This window comes from Uloborus diversus, chromosome 10, assembly GCF_026930045.1.
Source record: "Uloborus diversus isolate 005 chromosome 10, Udiv.v.3.1, whole genome shotgun sequence".
NCBI classification, from domain to species: domain Eukaryota; kingdom Metazoa; phylum Arthropoda; class Arachnida; order Araneae; family Uloboridae; genus Uloborus; species Uloborus diversus.
Window position 1 is genome coordinate 66,377,120 of NC_072740.1, and position 24,668 is coordinate 66,401,787.

The window sequence follows — 24,668 nt, forward strand, 5'->3', positions numbered from 1 at the left end:
ATTTTAACTTATCACTTGCCAAAATCTATTTCTAGACACTCTTATTTCCTGCCAGCCTATCAAGCAGCATATAAAGAACTTGGTCTTTTAGATGACGACAAACCTTAGAAACTAACCTTAGTTGATACACGTAGCTTTCTGACTTTGGTCCTAAACTAAGAGATTTTTTTATTAATGTTTTTATTAAGAGACTTTTATGTCAACTTTTAGACCCCATTGCTTTATGGCAAACATTAAAAAATGATCTCTGTGGCGACATATTGCAAGGAGAGCGCAGAAATATATGATTGTCGTTCAATGTCAAATATATAAAAGTTAAAGGCAAAATTTGTGAATGAAGAAGACACTCAATGGGAGACTTTTGTTTACTACCGCCGCAGAGAATCAACGAAAAAAATTCTATTAAAACATGATTGGTACATGAAAATCAGGAACATAAATTTATGTTGATTGGCATACTCGGTGGAACTGGAAAAAATTAATAAATTCAACTCTATCCAAAAATCAGTCAACAGGCTTTTGAGACGTTTTTTAGACGGAACTGTCAGGAATTTACTTAGAGGTACAAAAACTGACCTTTCCACATTTAAACTACTTTGATTATCTCCTCCAAAAAGACTACATATGTTTAACAGGAAAAAAACGGGCAATTGGGAGAATTCCTTCAATAGGGTACTCATCAGGACTTCTCTTCAAGCTTTTAAAACTAAAGGCAATATCCCAATAATTTTATTGCGCAACTTTGATTTGTCTAATCTATTCAATGGAGTTCAAACCAATTATATTTACTATGGAATAATATGATTTGGAGTATTGTTCTTACAGCATTAGCAGCAGATCAGTTGTCTCATAATCCTTGCATCCCCATGATCCCTGTACATTAGGAATTAATGACACTAGACTGACTAGGAATTAATGACCTAATTTACATTAGGAATTAGTGGATGTTATTTTGAATATTTTCAATGCTTCTTATAACTCGGGGACGGTGCCAGAGGACTGGAAGCTGGCTAACATAACGCCCTTCTTCAAGAAGGGGTCTAAAGGTCTTGCTGGGAATTATAGACCTGTAAGTTTGACTTCAGTGATTTGTAAGACTTTCGAAACTTTGATCAAAATTAAGATCATGATGTTCTTAGAGACTAATAGTCTGTTGACTAGTTTGCAGTATGGTTTCAGGAAAGGTAAATCCTGTACTACTAATTTATTGCATTTCTACGACAAGGTTACCTCAGCTTTAGATAACAAAAAATGTGTGGATGTTGTTTATATTGACTTTCAAAAAGCTTTTGACAAGGTACCGCATGTTGCTCTTCTCAGCAAGCTAGCTGACATTGGAATAGGAGGAAAAACTTTACTTTGGGATAGAAATTGGCTTACTGGTAGGAAGCAAAGAGTAGTTGTGAGAGGAAATCATTCTAATTGGAGTGATGTTTTAAGTGGGGTTCCTCAGGGATCAGTTTTAGGGCCTCTTTTGTTTATTATATTTATGAATGACATCAATGAAAATATTTCTGGAAGCATGAATTGTTTTGCTGACGATGTAAAAGTTATGGGGATTGTTGAAAATGAAGAACAAGTAAAACAGCTGCAAGAGGATTTAGATCATATTACTAAGTGGGCAGATAAATGGGGTATGGCAGTTAATGTAGGGAAATGTCAAGTGCTACACTTAGGTCATGGAAATAAGCGTGTAAGATATCATTTACAGGGTTCAGTCATAAATCAGGCTGAAAATGTTATGGATCTGGGTGTCTTTATAAATCAGGACTTCAAGTTTAGTCAACAGTGCAGTATTGCTAGTAACAAAGCCAACAAAATGCTTGGGTTCATCAAGAGATCTATTTCAAACAAATCTAAGAAAGTTCTTCTGCCTTTATATAGGAGTTTAGTAAGACCTCATTTGGAGTATGCTGTTCAGTTTTGGTCGCCTTATCTGAAGGAAGATATTTTCGTATTGGAAAGGGTTCAAAGAAGGGTAACTAAATTAGTAAGGGGACTCTCAGATTTAGATTATGATACCAGACTTAATAGGCTTAACATGTATAGCCTGGAGCAAAGGAGAGTCAGAGGGGACATGATTCAGTTATTTAAATTTATCAAAATGAAAGATGTAAATGGATTAAATTTTTGCGGGGAAAGCAGGACAAGGGGTCATTGTTTTAAGCTATTTAAATCTCAGGCTAACTTGGAAATCAGGAAAAACTACTACTTTAGCAGGGTCGTGGGCACTTGGAATAGCTTACCGGAAGAGGCGGTAATGAGCAAGGGAGTGGCTAGCTTTAAGAGGGCCATTGATCTTCATTGGGGACTAATTAATTGACTAGGACCAGCCTAGCTGGGCCCAGAGCCTGTTGCTGGTCATCACATTTGTATTTGTATTTGCTTCCCCAATTTCAGTGGTTACAATGTCCAATGAAAATTTTTTATACCATCACCATCATCAAACCTACAACTAAACGATACGTAGTGCAACGTTACATACAGGAACATTGTATTGTTTAGTGGGAATTAGATGTTGGTCTCTCTTGATCCGGAAATGAGATAAATCATTTTGTTTCAAGCCTCATAAAAGCAAAAAAAAAAAAGTGTACTATTAATTTTCAAATTAAATAGTACCTTTATGAATTTTATTTAAGATAGTTTCCCCCGAACTAGGTCCGGGCGGGCCTCTAGTAACAAAATATAGTCAACTCTTAATAACTCGAAGTCCCAACGGACCGGCTAAAACGTTCGAGTTATTAGTAGTTCAAGTTATGTTGAGTTTCACAACATTCTCAAGAGTTTGGGACCCAATAAAAACTTCGAGATGAAGGAATATTTGAGTTATAAGCTTCAAGGCATTGAGATCCGACTGTGTATTTAAAATAAATTTAATTTTATTAAAATCTTCTTGAAATATATCTTTGATAAGGCTGGTAAGTATTTGGATTTAATTTGGTAAATGGTGTTGACTTAAATTAACTCGGATTGAACTGGATCAAGATTGGCCGGAAATGCGGAGAAAAAAACTTGTTTTCGGAATTGCAGAGTTTCGCTATTCTATCTGAGTAACTCCGCAAAATACAGAGCAGTTGACAACCCTACTGTAGTTTAAATGTGTGCGAGTGTTATTGATCTTTCTAAAGCTATTGGATCTACTAGTATCGTTAGTTACATACTTGCAGATTATCCGCAAATTTGGTTATCCGCGGTTACCTTGCCACCCTATTCGGCTGATAATTGGGAGTTTACTGTACTTGGTTTCAATTAAAATCAATACTTTCATGTGTTTGTTTCTTTTAAGTTATCTCTCATGAATCTAAAGTTAATGGCTCTTATTGTTACTTGGTCGTCTTGAAGCAAAACTATTCCATCATATTTATTCTAATTTTACGTTTTTACAAGGAGTTTTGAAGGATATTTGTCGATAGTGAATTGTTTAGGAGAAAGTCGAATTTTCTTACATGTGGATTTATTTTTCATAAGAAACTGTCTATTTATTTGTTTTCATTTAATTCTACCTGATTACTTTGCAGTAATCCACCAGCATGTGTTTCTAGAAACATGTTTATTGAAAAATTTAGGAAAAAAAAGGTTTATCCTATAATATAGTTTGAATTTCTTGTTCTTGCCTTGCATATTAATTTTTTTTCCTAGTTTCTGAAATGCATCACCATTATTCTGACATGCTGTATTTCTTCAAATGAGTTTAAGCTTGTCTAGTTGCACTTGCTTCATACTAAGCCAACACATAAAAATTTTAATTTTATTTTTCAATGTTTTGAAATATGCTCCTTATACATACCTATTGCTGTATTGTTATTATTGAGTAAGTCATATAATCAGAATTTTTTAGGCTTCTCATCTGGCTGGAGATCCTAAAGGGAATGAAACAACCGATAAAAACGATTCTGTTGTTACTGTGCCTATTAGTAAAATACCTTCCTTGCCACAGAGCTCTGCAGCTATCCTTAATACTCCACAAGTAAGGTGATATTTAATGGTTTATCATTTTATAATGTTTTCATCATTAATTAAAATACAATTAACTCTTCAAATGAGAACATGGTTAATACCAAATCAAGGCTGAAACAAACATTTTGCTTGTTATGTTTGGTTTACTATTTTACTATGTTAATAAAATTTTGGCTAAGACAAACAAAACTTTCTGTTCTCTTCAGTGAAAATTCTGCTATTGAATTCTGTAATTTTTATTTAAAAAATTACTATTTTGTGTTTAAAAAAACTCATCAGGTGCATATACTTTCTTTTCATAGCCCCTGCTTGTTTATTTGAATTTTTAATATGCAACTGGGAATTTTAATTTTTTTCTTGAATTTGATTTTAATGTAGTTTTATTGGGATAGGGTAGAAAACATCAATTTTTTTTTGTTCATGGCCCTATGCTTTGTGACACAATATGTGAATGATGAAATGTAGCAGTTCTAAGAACAATAAAATGTAAAGAACTCTTTTCCAAAACTTAAATTTTTCTAAGTCAGTTAAAATTTTCTCATTGTACTAGAAATTGTACTGTAAAATGCATATTTTTAATTAAAAAAAGGTGGTAATTCTTTTTAAAACATAGATATGTATTTCTTTATTTTTTTCCTAGTTTACTTATTCATGATTGTTATAAATAATGACTAATCTGAACAACTTCTTTATTTTTTCAGATTTTGTATTAATCAAACTAAATTGTTTTACTAAATTCTGTTTATCTTATTTTAATTTGTGTATTACAGGAAAAAGTTAATTTATGTATTTCTGATCCCCAACCTGGATTAACCGATGGCTCTGCTGCAATATCAAATAAAGCTCCTGATGCAGCGCTACCTGAAAATCAGACTGTGGCTGTTGGTCAAGTGCTGCCTGATCAAAATAAAAGAATTCAAGACTTAAGGTTAGATATCTAATAAGTATTTATATTGGATTTACAATTATAAATTTTAAATTTATATTATGAATTACATGACTCACGCTAAAGATTTCAAATTGCTAGCCAGGAAATTAGGCGAATTCCAAAAGTCTTAGCCAAAGACTTTATTTTGATTAACTTTAATGGTGAATGAATTTTTTTAGAGAACTTCAATCAGAGAACAAAGTAATAATTTTATAAAACAATCCAATCAAAGTATAATTTTAAATGTGCAGCATACAAAACTCTTAATAACAATGCATAAGGCATTGAGTTCCCAAATTGGCGTTATAATTTTTCTTGCAAAATTTCTAATAATTTTGATTATCGATAGGAAAACATTTTTTTTCCTTTGTTGAATTTTTAGAGAATTTTTCATTTGCCAATACTTTTGTGATATTTACGATTTTATCGCATTTGGCTTATTGGCAAATGCTTAGCAGGGCCTTGAATTGAGTTTGAAGTAGAAATTTAGAAATCAAAATCCCAACTACCGAAATAAATTGCTATAAGATTAAAGGTTTACAAGTCAAAGTGCATGTCTTGTATAAAGATTGCCTTAAACATTACATGTTGCTTCCATTATATTCTTACTGAATTGTTGCAATATTTACAAAGTCAGTGCAATAAAATAGCAAAATTCTCAGTGGCAAGCATTCAGATCCCCTGTCCTCTCATTGCATAATATATGGCCTCACCATGTAAGTTTCTAATTAATTTTACAAAACATACGAAATAACGACCAATTTTATGTGATTTACCTAAAACAGAAAAATATTCCAAAATTTTTGGGAGTTGTCATCATAAGAGTAAAAAATGACCCTTTAAGCTTATCTCACATCTTTATAAGCTGCTCAATGTGTGTTGTATAATGTTTTTGTTGTCAAAAGCCTTAGTATTCTCCCAAAAACTTGTGAACTACATTCTTGAAAGAATTCCTTGCTTCTTTTCCTTTTCTGTCGTTCTTTCGAAGAGAAGGCATCTTTCATTGAAGAATTCTTTTTTGACTCAATAACAAACAGTTAAGGTATTTATACCTTATACTGGCCCTGATATGTGAAAACTTTTATAAACGTTTTCACATATCAAGACCAGTAAAAATGCCTTCTTTTAACTTGGCTTCAGACAGTTCAGGCATTAAGAAAAAAAAGAGTTCCAACGATAGACAGACAGTAATCCAATAGCAGGTTGCTTATATTTATTTCTAGTACCCAATAAAATGTTGAAACAGTCTCAACCTCAACAGTAGGGGAACATGGGGCAAAGTGAAAAGGTGAAATATTTACTCTGCTTTTAATGCCACCTATCTGGTAATATTTTAACAATGTAGTTGTACATGCAGTCTATTCCAGTCAGGAATAAAATTCTGCCGAATATTGAAGCATATGATGATACAGGCAATTTTCTAAAATTGATACTCTTATTGTAATAATTGTTGAAAGTAAAAAATTATTTTTTGTAACTTAAATAATCAAGTTCTTGTTAGTAACATTTTAAATTTTTATTGAGACCTTCTAATATGCAGTGCAATATTTATTTAGTCAATATTAAGCTTATTTGCATTGTAAATATTTTGCTCAAATAGTCGAGTACATGCGGGGCAATGTGGATGGGGCAAAGTGAAATAGCTTATTTCGTTTACTCACTCAATCATTTACTATAACACTTACGTATTCATGTATTAATTGATTTATTTACATTCCTTTCTTTAGTAATTCACTTATTTATTCATTCATTCTCTTATTTTCTTATTAATTCACTCTATTATTCACTCAATTATTTTTCTTCATATACAGTAATACCCCTCCTAATGGACACCCCTCAAAGGCGGACACCCCTCTTATGCGGACAATTTTTAATTACCTGGTTTCAAGGCAAACAACATTCTTAAACCCCTGTTCTGTGGACACCCTTCTACTGAGTACAAAAAAATTTGCACTGTTAGTGGCTGCATTAGAGGGATTTATTAATTAATTAATTTTACTATTCGTTTATTGTTCCATTTTCTTTTTATTTATTCATTCAAAATTTTATTAACTGATTCATTTGATCAAAAATACCTTTTACAATCAAATAGAAAATTTTTCATTATAAAAATATTTCATTTTTCATTTTCCCCATGAAAAAAGAAGAGCGAAATTTTTCCACTATTTTTTGAAGGCTCAAAATTAGTACCAAAAATAAAAAATGATGTTTCAATTAAAGTTTTGTTATAAAATACAATGTTCTTTCTTTTTGTACTGTAATTTACAAATAAAATTTCCAATTTGTTCATTTTGAAAAGCTCAGTCATCTTAGGCATTTCACTTTGCCCCACATTCCCCTACTTTTATGCACACTTGGCTTTTAAGTTGTTTCAACACAATCATGCAATCTTTCTCTTATTGCTGAAAATACTTTACAACCTCCCATTACCACTGCTATCTTCAACCATTAGCACTTTCTTTAATAACATAATTGGCCGGATGAAGTAACCAAGTTAATGGTGATGTACATGGACATTAGCAAGGCATAATTAACAACACAACATCTTCATTGTGACTGCGTTATAAGCACACAACATAGTCAAAACTAGTGTTCACTCTAGAAAAAAAAAGGGCAGGGTGCTGGCCTTTGAAAGGGGCATCTTTTTTAAAAAGGGCACTGTTTCAATGCGGCAAAAGGGCACTGTTTCCCCCACCCAAGACCAATGATGCACCACTCAAAAAGTACTGAGTGCCCCCCCCCCCCCCCTACAAAAAAAATTAAGAGAAATAATACTTAAAACATTTTGCAAAAATTCAAACAGTCTAGTCTGCACCATGACCCCCCCCCCCCTTGATCGCCGTCACCACTGACTTTAGTATTAAATATGATTTCATCCAGAAAACGCACTTGTCTTCAGAATAGGGTTAACTCACCCCCCCCCCCACACACACAAATGCCAACTTAGCTAAGCACATTTTCCACACTCCATAGGAACATTTAGCTAATGCTGAAACTTGGCTTTGGGTGTTTTTCAACACTTTTCAGGCCATAATTTTAACTACCTATAAGAGTAAAAAAAAAATTCTATGCATTTCAAAAGCCTTTGAATTTCAATTTAAGAAGAACAGTATTTAATTACTGATCTCCCCTTCCTAACAAAGAAACTGCCTAGTAATGTGCATTGTGCCATTAAGTATTTTAGTAGACATCAAAATTTTGATGAGTGTAAATTCTCCTTTTTTAAATATATTACACTTCAAATAGAATAATTAACTTAAAATACTGTGTGCCAATGCTTCAAAAATGCAGTGATAGCAAGTTGCAAAACTAAAAAGACTTTATTTCAGCTTTATTTCCTAGTCTTGGAGTTCAAATTCATAACACAAATGTGTTGGCAGATGTATGCGCTCCTAAATGCAAATACAAATACAAATACAAATGTGACGACCAGCAACAGGCACTGGGCCCAGCCAGGCTGGTCCTAGTCAATTAATTAGTCCCCAATGAAGATCAATGGCCCTCTTAAAGCTATCCACTCCCTTGCTCATTACCGCCTCTTCCGGTAAGCTATTCCAAGTGCCCACGACCCTGCTAAAGTAGTAGTTTTTCCTGATTTCCAAGTTAGCCTGAGATTTAAATAGCTTAAAACAATGACCCCTCGTCCTGCTTTCCCCGCAAAAATTTAATCCATTTACATCTTTCATTTTGATAAATTTAAATAACTGAATCATGTCCCCTCTGACTCTCCTTTGCTCCAGGCTATACATGTTAAGCCTATTAAGTCTGGTATCATAATCTAAATCTGAGAGTCCCCTTACTAATTTAGTTACCCTTCTTTGAACCCTTTCCAATACAAAAATATCTTTCTTCAGATAAGGCGACCAAAACTGAACAGCATACTCCAAATGAGGTCTTACTAAACTCCTATATAAAGGCAGAAGAACTTTCTTAGATTTGTTTGAAATAGATCTATTGATGAACCCAAGCATTTTGTTGGCTTTGTTACTAGCAATACTGCACTGTTGACTAAACTTGAAGTCCTGATTTATAAAGACACCCAGATCCATAACATTTTCTGCCTGATTTAATGGCTGCAATGAATAAGCAGCTTGGGCCAAGCTAAGATTTTTTATCTCAGACAATTTTTGTGAAAATTTAATATTTCAGCATTTTAATTGTGTGATTTTTTTTAAAAAATCAATTGTATAATATTTATAAAAGAAAAAGTGCAAGATTATTTTTGTTAGAAAAAAGCACAAGTATGTCAAAAGTATGCTTTTTATTATGTCAATAAGTGTTTTAAATAATCTGTTATATGAATCATATACAAAGATAACAAAAATACTTAGCAAAAAGGAAATAATTGAATGAACGCCCTGTCAATGCGATGTTTCCATTTCAAACGGCTTTTTAGGGGGGCTGGGGATGGGGGTTAAAAATCCAAGATAGTTAAACAATACCCTTGCATTTTAGCCCAGTAAGCTTTGTACTATGTTCTTCTTAGGAAACAATCAGAAAGTTAACTTTCCAGAAACAGATGTGAAAAGATTGCTACAGAATCACTAGCAATGCGCTGAAATTAGCTAAGCCTAATTTCCACGTGCAGACGAAAATCGGACACAAAGGGCTGAAATGTTAGGAAAATGTCCTATTCCCTCTCTCATTGTTGATTCTCAGAAGATCAAGGATGGGAAGGAATGAAACAAAGCTCTCCCTTCCCAGAAGACCCTACTCCTTCCCACAACCTTTCAAAAAACCACCCTCAGTAGAAGGGAAGAACATGCCTTTGTTTCCTACTGATAAGCCTGTTTGAATTCTGAGAATCTCATCCCCTCTTTGCTTAGGTGTTTGCTTCCCCTTTTGTTTATGGGGCCGTTTTCAGGGTGAAATTCTGGGAACAAGGATAAGACATGGGCGTTTTTACAGATGATCGCTGAACAAATAAAATTGCCCCGATATCGCGGCAGGTCGAAACGATGGTTGAGGCATCTTTTTAAAAACACAAGGTGCAATTTCTTATTTTTGAAAAGGGCGGGGCGCATTTCGCGATCTAAAAGAAGGGCAGGGCGCATTCTGCTGATATGGAAAAGGGCAGGGCGCTGCGCCCTTCAAAAACGGCCTAGCGGGAACACTAGTCAAAACTATTACAATAGTTTCAGTTAAGCTGCATTGCCGAAACACACACACAACAAATTATATAAACAAACAAATTGCTCCATAGAAGAATATACTACAATAGCTTTCTTTGAACTGATATTCTTAAGATAATTCTTAATTCTGTCGATTATTATCTGGTTCAAATGCTCCCACCAGATTTATTCCCTTCCTTTAATAAATCTGTAAAGGAGCTTCATAGTACTCATGCCTTCATGAGTACGATGATGATCCTTGTGTGTGTGTGGGATGAGAAAAGAGGAGGGGGAGAGAACAGTGAGGTAAGTTGAATGAATGGCCAAATTAACTACTTAGATTAATGAAGATTAGATTTCTTAAGTATCAACTGAAAAATGATCATATATGCTTCACTATGAGCACATGAACAAAAACTTTGTGTGTGCAGTCAAAAGAATTTAAAATATTCAATTGCTTTAAATTCATCAATCGTACATGATGATTCAGTGTACAACTTTAGGTAGAAATATGTGCAATTCAAACATTACATACATTTCAAAAAAAAAGGGGTGGAATATTTTATTATTTTGAATTTCCAGAATAAATCGTGACCCACACAAACATCCAATGATCTGGATACAGCAAACATAGACATTTTTTTTAAAAGAGTGTTAAGTTGATTTTGGAGTATCTGAACAGAATGTTTCATATTAGTGTGCATGAGATTCGGTAAGATTATGTTCATCTGCACAGAATAAATAACCAGCAGATTAATTGAAATTTTTAATTTTTATTCATTTTCTTGGACATTTAATTACCTCACTTAAATAATAGAAAGAGAAATTGTGGAAATGATAACTCAATCATTGTCAATTTAAAATGCAGTTTGACTCTATTTTATTTCTGAATTGAATTTTCTAAACATCTTTCTTTAGAATGATTAAATAAGTACGCATCAAAATGAAGGACATTCACTTTTATATATTTTTAATGCAAATCAAGAGTTCATTTAGAGTAAAGTTTTAGCAAGACAAAACATTTTGTTATCCTGCTGAATCACCTCTAGCGAGATCCATTACAATGGTAATGTTAAAACCAAACTAATTTATACCATAAGACAAATTTTTATGAACCAATTTTCAGTATACATATACTTCTGATAGCAATCCTTTTTTTTAATCAACAAATTATTATAAACCGATAACACAGTATTCATTTCCAGAACAAAGTAACTCAGAGTTTTATTAATGTTGAAAGCTAGTTCTAAGATAGCAACTTTTACAAAGCCCAATTTTGTTTAAAAATATTCTTTAAAACTTGATGGTTTATGACCTCCTTTTATTTATTAGCCACCAAATATAATTGTTATTTGACTTCTATCAAACTCTTATAACGAATATCTTGCTACAAGAATTAAAACAACCAAAAAGAGTCTTATCTGACAGGAATAAGATATCCAATACTTCCACGAAGCAGTACATCAATATTGAAGCATATTCAATTTAACTTAAAGAATTTCATGTCCGGAAAACTTTTAATTTGTTTCGTTAACTTAACGTGCAAATCAATGATGTTTATAAATGCCATTTTGCTCAAAACAATCCACACAAACTGGTCGTGATTTGCTGCAAATACACCAGTCAACAGAGTGGCACCACAAGTTAAAAAATATACAGGTTGGTCGTTCTGATTTATCTTCCAATGCATTGGATACATGCAAGTCAAAATGAAAGAGGGCTGAAAGATTTTGACCTATCAAAATGAATAAGAACCTGAACTGATGCCAATTATTTATTAGCATCTTCAAAAGCTTTATTTTTACATTTACTACTCCATTTAAACTCAGTACTTCTTTGCAGTAAATTGTACAACTGTTTCATTTTTGATGCTCAATTTTTAATGAATTTCAATATTATCTCTTATTAATTATTTCTGTGAAAACTAGAGTGCTGTGAAACTTTTGTAAACAGACTAACTCTAGTTCCTGGGAAAAGCAGTCATCGTAGGAGTTTGTTTTATATTAGTTAATATTGTTAGAGAGAGAGAGAGAGAGCGAGACTTGCTTTTGGTTAAAAGGCAAAGAACTTAATATATTTTAGAAAAACCTTAACATATAATTATTATTTTTCATCCCCAAAGAAGTCACAGTTGAACACTTGTTTTGTATTTTCCGTCTTGAAAAACAAATTTTCATTTCTTAAAATGAATGAAGAATGACTGCGACATTGACCACACAATTTTGAAATGCACAACTAATGACTTTTATCACAGAAATGTTGACACAGCACAGACTGTACCTAAAGTCTATTGTGGGGTGGTGCTCCATCCATTATAAGTATAGTGAAATCAAGACAATTCTTTGTGTCTATGCTGAGATTTTCTTCGTGCAGTGCTAATGTTCTTTTTTATTTTTGAGAAATTGAATAACTTATATTGCACCTCATTCTTAAGTAACAATCGTTTGTTGTCAATAAAATTAATGTGTGCTGCATCCTTTGGCCTGTAGTCTTTCAGTATTTACAGTAATCCAATTTTACAGCACCAAAATACCCACTAGAGGTGATTGTTGGTAATAATTTTTATTTTAAAATTTGCCATCCCATAACCTTCTAAGTATACGCATGAAATTTGGCAATGTTTTTTCTAATACTTTATGATGTGGGGTGGGGGTGGGGGGGGGGTCAGACTCTGAACACCTCATATTATTTTATAACTATCTTGTAATACTAATTCCTCTGTACATAACTATGGAGGTATGACAAAAAATGTTCTCAGCTATAGTTGATATAATGTAGTTTCTTCACTAAGTAAAATAAGGTTAAAATTGTTCTCATTGATGCTTAAAAAAATTGTATTTAATTGGTAATTGTGGATGTCTGTATTTTTGTTACATATATATATATATATATATATATATATATATATATATATAAAATTTTAAATTAAAATATGTTAATGCATTTAGAATTTTGCATTTTAAAAGGACAGTTTTTGAGAACACTGTTTGTTATCATTATGTTCATTTTCTTATTTTCTGAATTTTAGCAGTAGCAGTAGTAGCGGTGGTAGCACTCAACACTCTCAGCAACAAAGACCTGTTGTTCCTGATTTAAGCAGCTTACAGTTAAAACTTGCCCAGTTAACTTCCACAGGTGGTAGCACACCTAGTGATCCAGGACTAGGCAATGTTTCTAATGTCCAGGGAACAGTACAAACTAATCTTCAATCTCAACCTGCTGCAGTGCGTATATTTTAATTTTTTTTATATTTCGTTTTCATAATATTCTTTAGCAATACATTTTTTTTTGTTTAAATTTTATGAGGTTGCTCAGTTTTAGTACTAATTAAAGGAAGTGATCTCTTATATCTTCAATCATTAAAAATTGTTTAAAATTTTCAAGTTGAACAGAAAAAGAAATTAGTTATAAAGATTAGTAGAGTTGAAGACTGCCATTTCAGTCAAAGAAATAACTATTTGGAAAGAGAGAATAAAGCAATATTCTCTCTTTCCAAATAGTTTTTGGGAAAAGCATGATAAAGTAAAGCTTTTGATTCCAGATGTCACTTCACATTTTCAAAATCCTGAACTTATGGCATATAATCTTAATGTAAGTGGCTCCAGATTTCATGACATGTTTTTAGTGTGGAATTCTGGTGACCATAACACTTGCTGGCAGTTTAGACAGGATAAAATCTTCTCATAACTGAAATATTTTCAATAAAATAATGAAACTATCTCAAAAAGGTTAATTGTTGTAATTTCTGGCAAGCCATAACAGACTTTTATTATAATAGCCCTTGCATGCCACTTCAAGAGCAACAGGGTGTGCACGTAACTTCTGAAAGTGACAGGTTTTAGACATGAGAGAAAATAGAAAGGGATTCAAAGCAGATAGATTTTAAAACAGGTCTATGGAAGGAGCAAGACAAGAGAAACACGCTAGCTACCCCCAGCTCTAGTTGGTCATTGCAAGCTTCTCCCGTGAGAAGAGAACTTGTTTTACTGGAAGCTACATTAATTCTTTCTTAGTGGGAGGAGATCATTACCAGCAACATGTGCAACCACTGAATTTTTGCATGTGCAAACAAAAGGCATCTAGGGGAAGTCTGTACTCACTGAGATAGAACTTCTTGTAGTTACTTTTCTAGAAAAAGATTGCATTGCTATTGAAAACCATAAAATGCCATACAGAAAGTTAGTTTTGTCAGAGGGTTTGCCTTTGTATTTCTGTTGCCTGGGGAACAAAAAAGGGAAACAAATGAAAGTTTATGAAAAAGTGATGACAATAAATGAAGACTGATTACAATATCATACTTTTAAAACAAATATACAAGTGTTTGGGGACTTTATGATTCTGATAACATTAAGTGAATGCTAACATTAACAGGCATCTACTGTATTTAGTTAAATTTCTTACCTAATTGTCAGCCAAATACCAAATATCTGGTTAAATCATTTTACTAAAACATTTGTATTTTTATTTCATGCCAATTTAATGTAGTTTATCTATTTTGAATCTTATAGAGAATTTAAATGCAATTCCATTTAAAATCTTAAATTATCTTCTTTAAAAGTATGATCATTAATATTAAGTAAATAAACAATGAAATAAAATATTCAAAAAGCAAATTAATATAGTAAATGACAAATTTGGTATATGTTCATCAGAAATTCTACATGTATTGATAATTAGCTTCTTTCCTGGCATAATATATCATAACTGATAATCATGACAACATGTTATGTTATAAAAAATCTTGTAGAGCCCCTAATGCACTCCTAATGTTCCTGCCCCTTAATTTACCATTATTATATTTTGATTACAATGAATTATATAATAAGATTGTTTTAAAACAAATCTTTTGATTACAAGGATTAATTTAATAAGATTGCTTTGAAACAAAATTTAGTACTTCAGATGTTGTATTACTACAGAAATTAAAATACTGCTAAATTTAACTTCCAAGTGTTTCCTTTACATTTGTTATTGCTATTGAAATTACCAAGATATGGGCTATCAAAAATTATGCAGATTTATTATTGCTGGTTATAATTTGTTTAAACAAGATAGAGTAGAAAAAAGAATTGGTTGGGTTTTATTTTATGTTAGGGACACTTTCACTTGCAACAAACTGGTCAGGTCATAAATGATAAACCTAATGATACTGATATGGTTTGGCTGGAGTTGGGGGTTGGCTAGAGCTCTCTCTCTAGCTCCAGAAAATAAAATCATAAATTTGAGAGTATCTCTCTCAAAAAGGTCATATTTGTTCAGTTTTTGCAGCATGTTAAAGTTCTGCACAATGTAAACTTTGCACAAGTTTGAGGAATAATTAGAACACTCCCTAATTCTTCCTAATCTTTTAAATTGATTTCATTTCTAAAAGGTGACTTTCTTCTTGGATACTTTAAAAGTGAAGGTGATCTTCACTTTTAAAGCATCGCCTACGGTTTCTGGTCATGAAATTTCTGCAAGCTCAGGTTTAACTAGCTAATTATTGAGAGCAAAATCGGTTGCCATTTTTTTTTCTCGGGTGTAAACAAATAAAATTCTTGCTTTTGCTTTGAGGTTTTGTGATCGAGATATTTAAATTTTTTTCTCTTTTTGGTTATTTTTCCATGAGAGATTTATTGCCAGAAGAAGATAAAGATTTCATTAGCATCAAAAATGAAAACTTTTATTATTTACTTTTTTCCAATCAGGACTTATAGATTTACCGTTAACTTTGTTTTAGAATTATTGATGCTGATATGGATTTTGAGGAACTGAATTCATTATTCCAATGGAGACTTTTTGAGAACTTATTCAAAGGGGAAATTTTTGAAGTTTTTTTTTCCATTTCTGAGGATGATTAAAAAAGAAAGAATGTTGATGTTACACTGCTCAAAAAAATTAGGGGAGCACATGATTTTAACAAAATTGAGAAAAACATTATTCCGGAAACTAATTTCCAATAAAGCCTCCATGTTTTCAGGAAACATGAGGATAAAACATAAACTTCGGAAGCAAGTCAACGTTTCTGTCCTCGAAAAGCAGGAAACGGATACAAGTGCAGAAATCTCGATTTAACATAAGCGCATTTTTTCACTGTTTGAGTGGTAAAATTCAATCGTTCATTGTTTTTTTGATTGAAAAATGCCATGACACCATAATTTTTTGGATTCCATGGCTTGACGTTTTATTGGGGTACTGGAATCCGAGCAAAGACAAAGAACTGTAGCATACGATGTTGGAGAAGCAGAATTTCATGTTTGTTTCACTGTTCTAGACGAGTAAAGTTCCCAGTCAAATGTTTTCTGCTTCTTTTTTGCTGTATTGCATCTTAATACACATGTATACTCCATTTTATTCCTTTGCAAGGCTACCTCACAATGGTTTCTTCACTTTTGTGTGATTGTTCCATTGCACCCCTAATTGTTTTAAGCAGTGTATTTTGAAATTTTTTTCTCATTCTGACTGCGTTTTTTCAAACTGTTATCTTTTTTCAAATATTTTTAATGGGACTGTTAAGAGGGGGGGGGGGGGGGTAGGGTTTTGCAGTTCAAAAAAAAAAAAAATATTTTTTCTTTTTTGTTTCATCTTGTAGTTAAACATTTCAAAAATATATTCCCTTAATTTGGTTTGAGCAAAATACTTAAAGTTATCAAGGATTCAGACTCTGCTCACTGACTTGTCTCTAGATATTTTTGATCAAAAATTTAAGAATATTCTTAAAACCATACATTTTAATGCACAAAAGGTTTTAGTTAATTTAATCAAACCATTTTCTAAAAAAAAATTCGTAAAAAAAAGTGAATTTTTTTGATGCTGAACCCCCCCCCCTCTTCCTTAACGTTATTCGAAAACTGTTACTTTTATTCCAATACAGAATTTTAATAACAGATGCCCTTATGATAATAGGAAATTTTTAAGGAATGTTTTTATTTTTCTAATGGAGAGTTAAGGGCACTAATGGGGATTTTTAGGGACTATTGTCCTTACTCTGATGGAGATCTTTAAGGAATATTGTCCGCAGTCAACAAAGAGTTTTTCAGTGCTATATTGAGATAGTACTGGGGATTTTGGGGATAATCCGAATTCTAATGATGATTCAGAAGGTCTGTTCATGTTACTATGTTACTGTAGCCTTTTTATTGATCCTTTTATCTATATTTCTGCTTATTCATTCGGGTATTTTGATTTTTATTGGAGTGTAAACTTTACTAACGAAGATTTTTCATTCAAATTGGAATTTTTAGTGACTAAGGTTTAAACTGTAACAGGGATTTTTAGGAACTGTGGCCATTTTTCCGACATAATGGCGACATTCCATTATTTATTTTCTTTTATTTAACACTGGTTGTTGAACACATGTCATTATTGCCGAGGTAGACTGTGCAATGCCGGGCAACGCAGCTAGTCTTTTAATATTATTGACTAGGAAGAGCCTAGCTGGGCCCAGAGCCTGTTGCTGGTTGTCACATTTGTGTTTGTATATAGTGAAAACCTGTTACAATGAATACCAATGCAACGAAATATCCATATCAACGAAATTGATTTTCAGTCCCAATTTAATTTTCATTGCATTCCATTACAACAAAATTCCTGTTACACCATACAAAATTTGGGTTCCCTTCAAGTTCGTTGTAACAGGATTTCACTGTATTTTTAATCACTTTTTTAATAATTTTTTAAATGATACCTTTCTTTTTAGCTGCATATTTAGAAAAAAATGAAAGGCAACAAAATTTAAACTTAACACCTGAGTGCCTTCTCTCACATTAAAATCGCTTTGAATGTGTCATTAGTTGTACTATGGTTCTATACTATAACTTTCATTTGTTTGCCAATTGTGGAATATTCAAATTTGTTTACTATTCGGTTGCTGGATATTCAGTTTGTCTGCCGAATATGCAGTACCCCAAATAAAAAACCGAATATTCGGTACATCCCTAGTTATTGTGATAGTTACCATAATCATACCTGCCAACTCTACTGTTTTTCCCGGGAGATTCCTTGATTGTGTATAAGATGTAAGGAACGTTAGGTTGTACTAAGAAGGATAATAAAAAATTCATTTCTTTCCCAACTAACAAAAAAAAATCGATGGTTAACATCCACTGGATTTTTTAATGATCTCCTGGATTTTTTCCCAGCAGATGTTGACAGGGATGCATAATAGGTTAATACATATTCTTTAATTAGTTCAGAGTAAAATATCATGATTTTATTATCTCTTTCAGCCTTGTTCTCTTCCCTCCATGCCATCTAAGAGTGGAGGGGATTTTGAGCAAGCAACCTCTGAAGTGTTGACTGTTGTTACATCATCAGTACAAATGCAAATGACGTCTGCTCATAATGCATCCATTGTTACACCTGTACCACTGACTGCTGTTTCTTCTCACACTGCACCAGCAAAAGCTTCTTTACAACCTACAGAAGTGGTTTCCAATAGGCGCCATACAGTTGCTACTAACATAGAAGGCCTTAAATTGGAGTTGCAAAAGATACACACACCATCTCTCCCATCAGTAAGCTTGAAGAGCAATATCGAACAAGGTCTTCAAGCTATCTTTTCTGTAAGTTCTGCTGCTCAAACTGTTACAACACCTGCTCATTCAAGTGTATATAATCATTCTCACCAATTGCTATCAACTTCTACCCCTACGCTTAATACGCCTACTGAAGCCTTTGCACCTGTTATAAATACACCTCTTGTACAGCCTGTGATTACGAGCATTTGTTCCCTTCAGCCTATGTCAGGTGAGTCTTATTGCTAACTATTTGAAAGTACTAAATATATAATTTAATCAAATCATTAAACTTTTTAAAATGAGGAAACATATATTCTATCACTAATGCACTGCAGAATACATTATCTACTAATGAATTAGAGTGCATAAAACAAATACAGTTCATTAACCAATAGTAGCTCTTCATTTTTTTCTTTAAAAAACATATTTAAATCTGAAATTATATTTAGATTATAACGATACATAATATTTTAGGAATTGAAAATGCGGTGACAGATTGGAATTCCTTCAATGTCACTTGCAAGAAATTGGCTGCTCTGCATTATGCATTAAACTGCTATAAAATGCCTGAAACTACATCCACATATACTGAAATTTTATTTAAAAATTCCCCTATAGCTTTTTGTAAAAACAGTGAATTTAAAAATGTGCTGTAATTTTATTTAAAAGAGATTTTGTATGGTGAAAAGTTTAACTAAGAGGACAATTCTTACTCTTTGGATTGTTTAATTAGACTGGATAAAAAGTAATTGTCATTGCCAAGAAAATAATAATGAAATTATACAAATTGTATTTGTTAAAGATCCTATGAGACATAAAATATCTCAAAGGGACTTGTAGTTTAAGACAAAGGCAACTAATGACATTAGAGCAATTAAAAATTAAATGATATGTTTAAATTTATATCTGCTTTTAGGTGAGCATAATTGTTCAGGGAAAAATCAAAAGCTTTTAATTGCAAACTCTTAGATAAATGTTGCTCTCATAAAATGCAAATAGACAAATTAAGAACTTTTTTTTATCATCAAAAAGTGGTGTAAAACGATTTTCTCTGATGTGAGTATATTAAGTATGGAAAACCAGATGAAGTTAAATTCTAACAGATTAATCAGAGTAAACAACTACATTTTTGCAGATCCGTTGAAAAGAGGAGCAGTTTTTGCATGCCATATTTTAAGATGAAAAAGGGAAGGGAGGGGATGTGAACTTGAGCTTTCATTTCAGGGTGGCGACAGATCAGGGAAATCAGGGAGATCAGGGAAAAGTCAGGGAACTTTATTAATCAGGGGAAAATCAGGGAAATATCAGGGAATTTTGAAAAAATGACAAAAAATCAGGGAAAATTGATTTTATGAAGAAAAAAAAATTTTTTTTTTATTAAGTACTCCAATTCCCTGCGCATTTTCCGCCAATTATCTGTTCAAAAAAAAAAAGTAAAATTACTGAGGTGCGATTATACACTACCGCATATTTGTGCATCTTTTTTCCTCAACGTCAAAGTATTGAATCTTGCTTATTAACCACAGGATGAACTTCCTAAGATTGCTTCTGTGTCTGTTAGGTTGTTTATATTACCTTAGCTAGAAATTTCCTTTTACGCTTTCAATGCTACGTAAAATAAACAACCATACAGGCAAAGAGGAAGCCTTCATTAATGTCTTAGCTCCGTTGCCTTTATTCCATTGTCTCGAAGTAATTAAGTTCTGTAATCACGATTTCAAAAAGAAATCTTTGGTTTTTGAATTAATACTATAAAAACTTAAAAGTTATTACTTCTTTGGGTTTTTAATTTAATTGCTAAAATTGAACTTTCAATAAAAAAAAACTTTTTTTTGCCGTTATACTATTTGTTGTCACCGCAGATTATAAAGGTTTTCTTTTCTTCAGACTTAAGTATTTTTTAAATTTTATAACCAAGTTGTATTCTTTTGTATATTTTGATATTAACTAATTGCTTTTTTTCCCTTGCATTCAAAGTTGTTTGTTACAAAAGCAATCTAAGATTTTTTTTCGTTACATACTGAAATCATTTTATATAGAGTTAACTTGTGAACTTAAGTAAATATCTTTATTTTTTTATTGTTAAAATGCTGTATTCATTCATTAAAACCTATGTTCTTGATTAGAGAAAAGCTCCCTACGAATGGATGTCAAACGGTTTCATCTGTTTTGCATAAATATGTCAATTAGTTATATAAGAACAACTACATTACTTCTATTCTTTCACTATTACTTGTTATTCTTGCAACAATTATTATACTGTTTGAAAACTTAGTTCAAAATAATTTCAATTACTTTTTAGTTCTATCATAAATACACATATGTTTTTAAGAGTAATTTCAATAGTTTCTTAAAATTCTTATGCTAAGTGGTTTCTGGAAGTATTTTTTTTTTTTTTTTTAATTTTCTATAATCTTTCCATGTACAAAAATTTAATATACTGTGTTGTAGGTTTTTCTTTCCTTCCAAAAAAAATTCTTTTTTTTAACCATTTTATTAAAAAAGTAGCATATTTTTAAAATATATCTTTAGTTCAACAACTTTACACAACTTAAAATGTTTAAAATACTGCATTTAATACAAACATACAATGAATTTCAAGTAGAGCAAAGAAAGAAAACCATTATCATTGGTAACGTAAATCAGGGAAATTTGGTGAACTTAATCAGGGAAATCAGGTTAAAGTCAGGGAACTTTTTTTCACAGTTCCTGTCGCCACCCTGCATTTGGAAAAGATAGTCAGTTCCTATGAAGAAATTTTTGAATTACGCTACCTTTGATCTATATCAAAAAATGGAACCCAAATGATGTTTTAGGATTAGGTACTTTAACTTCGCTATTATAATAAGATTTAATCATTAAACTCTTTGAAAACCAGTTCTTCAAGTATTAAAAGTAGTAGGGAAGTCTTTGTATTAAATATTCCTATTTTGACTAGTAGATAATGTTAAGAGACTTACAAAATTTAAAAATTCACTATCCCCAATTTCAGAAAACCAATGGTTAATTTTTAATGAATTGTTAAAAATTTCATGTGCAGAATAGCAGTGTAGCTTAAAACGTCCGTAGCTGACTTCACTCACATGGGTACTTTTCAACCTTCCACAGCAGGCTTCGCATTTGCTGCTATTTGCTTTTTTATCATGGATTCCCCCCCCCCTACTGTTATGAATTAATATAGGCCTATTGACTATAAAGATTGGATTCATCAAAAGGCAATACATAGTAACCTGCGCAAGTATCATGATGATGATTTTAAACTTTGTCCTTGAAAACGATATTCAAATCTTTTAAAATGTATTACTTGGCAGCTTTTAAAATTTACAGTAGCCCTGATACTGTCCATTCTGTACTTGGAGCAAAGCTAACTTGGTAGCTTTGCCCTGGTGGCAAAATTACTAGCTCCGACCCTGACCCCATGTCAAAATTTTTTATTGTGGACAATTTCAATGTTTGAGGTTTTGCACACACACACAACACAGCTAAATATTTTTAAAACTACCAATTTTTCAAATTCATTAAATTCATTAAACATAAGCACAAAATTATAATTAATATTTGTTTTCCTTTTTGCTTCAGATGTTCCTGTTTCTAATTCATTTTCCCGGTTTAAAGTTACTCCAGTGATAGAAAACCAGTCGATGGACCATCTTGTTTCATCCTCTTCTGCTAATATTTCAGAACCAGCTGAAGTTTCCACTGATGTTAACATTAAAAAACAAGGTCGTTTTCAAATAACACGTGTTGCAGATGGAGCAACTTCAACTAATTTACTTCCTTCCAGAATTGAATATGCCAAAACTGAAACTGAAGCTGGCCATAGTTTACAGGATCCTTGTATGCCTGCTGGGGTTATGAATCAAGATCAACAAAAACCAGTTCCTGTTCATGTTAGTCATAGCATTTTACTTCAGCATTCCTGTAGCAATCCTACTCTTGTGTCTTCAGTGTCAGATGTCAAAATGCCAAACCTTCTAACCCCAGGGACAGTTTTAACAAGAAGTATATCTGATATTATGGGTGCTAATGTTCAGTCAGTGGTTTTAAATGAGGATATATCTTCGAATAATGCGGAAAATCACATACAAATGGCAGTAACTAATCCTAACATTGTTCCACCTTGCATTATACCAGCGGGACATGACAGTGAGGAAATTCGAAATCTTCCCAATGCTGAGGATGCAAAACTGATAAATCAATATTTAAATAAAATTGATACTGGCACTAGACCTGTTCCGGACAATATTGTTAATCCTCTATCTCATGCTGTAATGTATAATACCTTGCCTAGAAGTGATGTTCCTGATGTCACCAGCTATCCTAGGCCATCACTTATGCCTGAGAATATGAGGCTTCCTGTAAGTCATTATGCTGCATCTATTCCACCTGCCCTAAACACTAGTCTTTCCTTTTCCAACGGAGAATTACGGCTTCCTCTAAATAGTGTACAACAACCTGTATTTATAACGTCAGATGTTCAAAAAATGCAAAATTTATACCATTTATCATCAAGACCTGGAGACAATACTATAAACTATTCAGGATCTGCCCCTTCAGCAATTATTAATCATCAAAGTCTTCCTTGTTCTGATTCGACTTTTTCTCAAAATTTAGAACATAGTCAATATTATCCTCCTTCAGAGCAAATGGTTCAGATGCCTCAGCAATTCCTGAAAGATGCTAATGCAAATCCATTGCATTGTACTTACAAAAACACAGATGATGGAAAAAAATTTCAGGTATAATTTTCATTTTTTAAAAAATTTATTTTCATAAAAATGTTTTACTTTTACCCGACGTTTAACATTACCTACACTTATTTTTGATTTTGCAGACTTCTCAATCAGAGGAAGAAAATAAAAATTTTGAAGTTCTAGAATGTAATGATGAATATCTGAAAGTCATTTTAGAAAGGTAAAAGACTTTATTAATATTTATCTGTGATACAAATTCAATGAAATTCTGTTTTATTTCTTCTGTGTTTCATTTTGGAAAATAGTTCATGTTCTAAATGATTTGATGATTGGTCAAATTAGAGCAAGCTAGTTTGCATCAAATATGTACGAGTAAAATGTCATTTTAGAGTTGAAGAATTGAAAATTAAAAAAAAAAGGTAGTGGTCATTAGGTAGGTGGTCATTAAGGTAGATGGTCAAAATGATGAACCTTTGAAAATGAGTTAATATCTGATAGGATTTAAATTGATCAATGATACACCAATAAGCTTTTTAAAATATGTTTTTTAAGAGGAGAAGATAATGAAGTATTGAGATAAATATTTCAGTTATTAGTTATGGCATTTTGATACATTTGTATGAAATTAGTAATGTGATAAATGTACCTTGTAGTAAATGTTTTATGTGTGAATGACCCATTAAATACGAACATTGCTTACGCTAAAACATTAATTATAATGAAATAAACAAAGCATGTTAGTCAAAGAAATGATAATGGAAGTATACCTGCAAAACAATATGTAAAAATGATTAAAATAAAAAAGTAATGTCATGCCACTGAATCTTATAGAATATTTTCAGCAAAGTACATAAATATTTTGTAGTCAAGCACATTCATATTCTAACATTTCAAAAGAAGAAAAATTTAGTTCAATTTGCTTACTTGTTGTAATTAAATAGGAAAAAAACAAAAAAGAAAAAGTTCAAAACTAGCGAAATAACTTGAGAAAATTCAAGTGCTGGAACGTTGCTTCCTGCAAAATGAATCACTGGTACTATATGCCTTAATGTTTAGCATGGAAATCCTAATTATCATTAGTTTTAAACATAAAGTTAAAATTTCAATAGTATTTTTTTTTTTTCAGATTTTGTATACAAACTTGGATTACTGAGTTAGACACCAAAAGTTATCTATTTGTAGAAGCATAAATGCTGTTAAAACATGACCAACTATTTTTTATGTGTCGTTTGACCTACATTGGTGGGCTTTTTGTTCTTTTATGCACTGATGAAGGGGCATTTGACAGCCCTGAAACAGCTGTTTGCTAAGTTTTTTACCTGATTTTAATACTTTATTTGTACTTTATACAAGTTGTGTCATTTTACTTATTCCATAGTACAAAGTTTTTGACTGTTTTTTTACAAGTACTGTTTAAAATCAACAGCAATACCATTTTTTATATTTGAGTTAAGCAAAATCGTGACTTCATTGGGAGTTA

At 32.1% G+C, this 24,668-nt stretch overlaps 1 protein-coding gene across 1 annotated transcript in view; it reads left to right on the plus strand.

Moving 5' to 3' along the window:
• LOC129231035 (serine/threonine-protein kinase WNK1-like) overlaps positions 1–23,412 on the plus strand; it is a 247,222-nt gene extending 223,810 nt beyond the window's left edge. The window contains exons 14-19 of the mRNA XM_054865282.1: positions 3,839–3,967; positions 4,728–4,885; positions 13,025–13,220; positions 18,204–18,723; positions 22,074–23,233; positions 23,329–23,412. Of these exons, the coding sequence (XP_054721257.1) occupies positions 3,839–3,967; positions 4,728–4,885; positions 13,025–13,220; positions 18,204–18,723; positions 22,074–23,233; positions 23,329–23,412 (2,247 nt within the window). The remainder of the gene's footprint in view (positions 1–3,838; positions 3,968–4,727; positions 4,886–13,024; positions 13,221–18,203; positions 18,724–22,073; positions 23,234–23,328) is intronic.
• Positions 23,413–24,668: the final 1,256 nt, after the last annotated feature.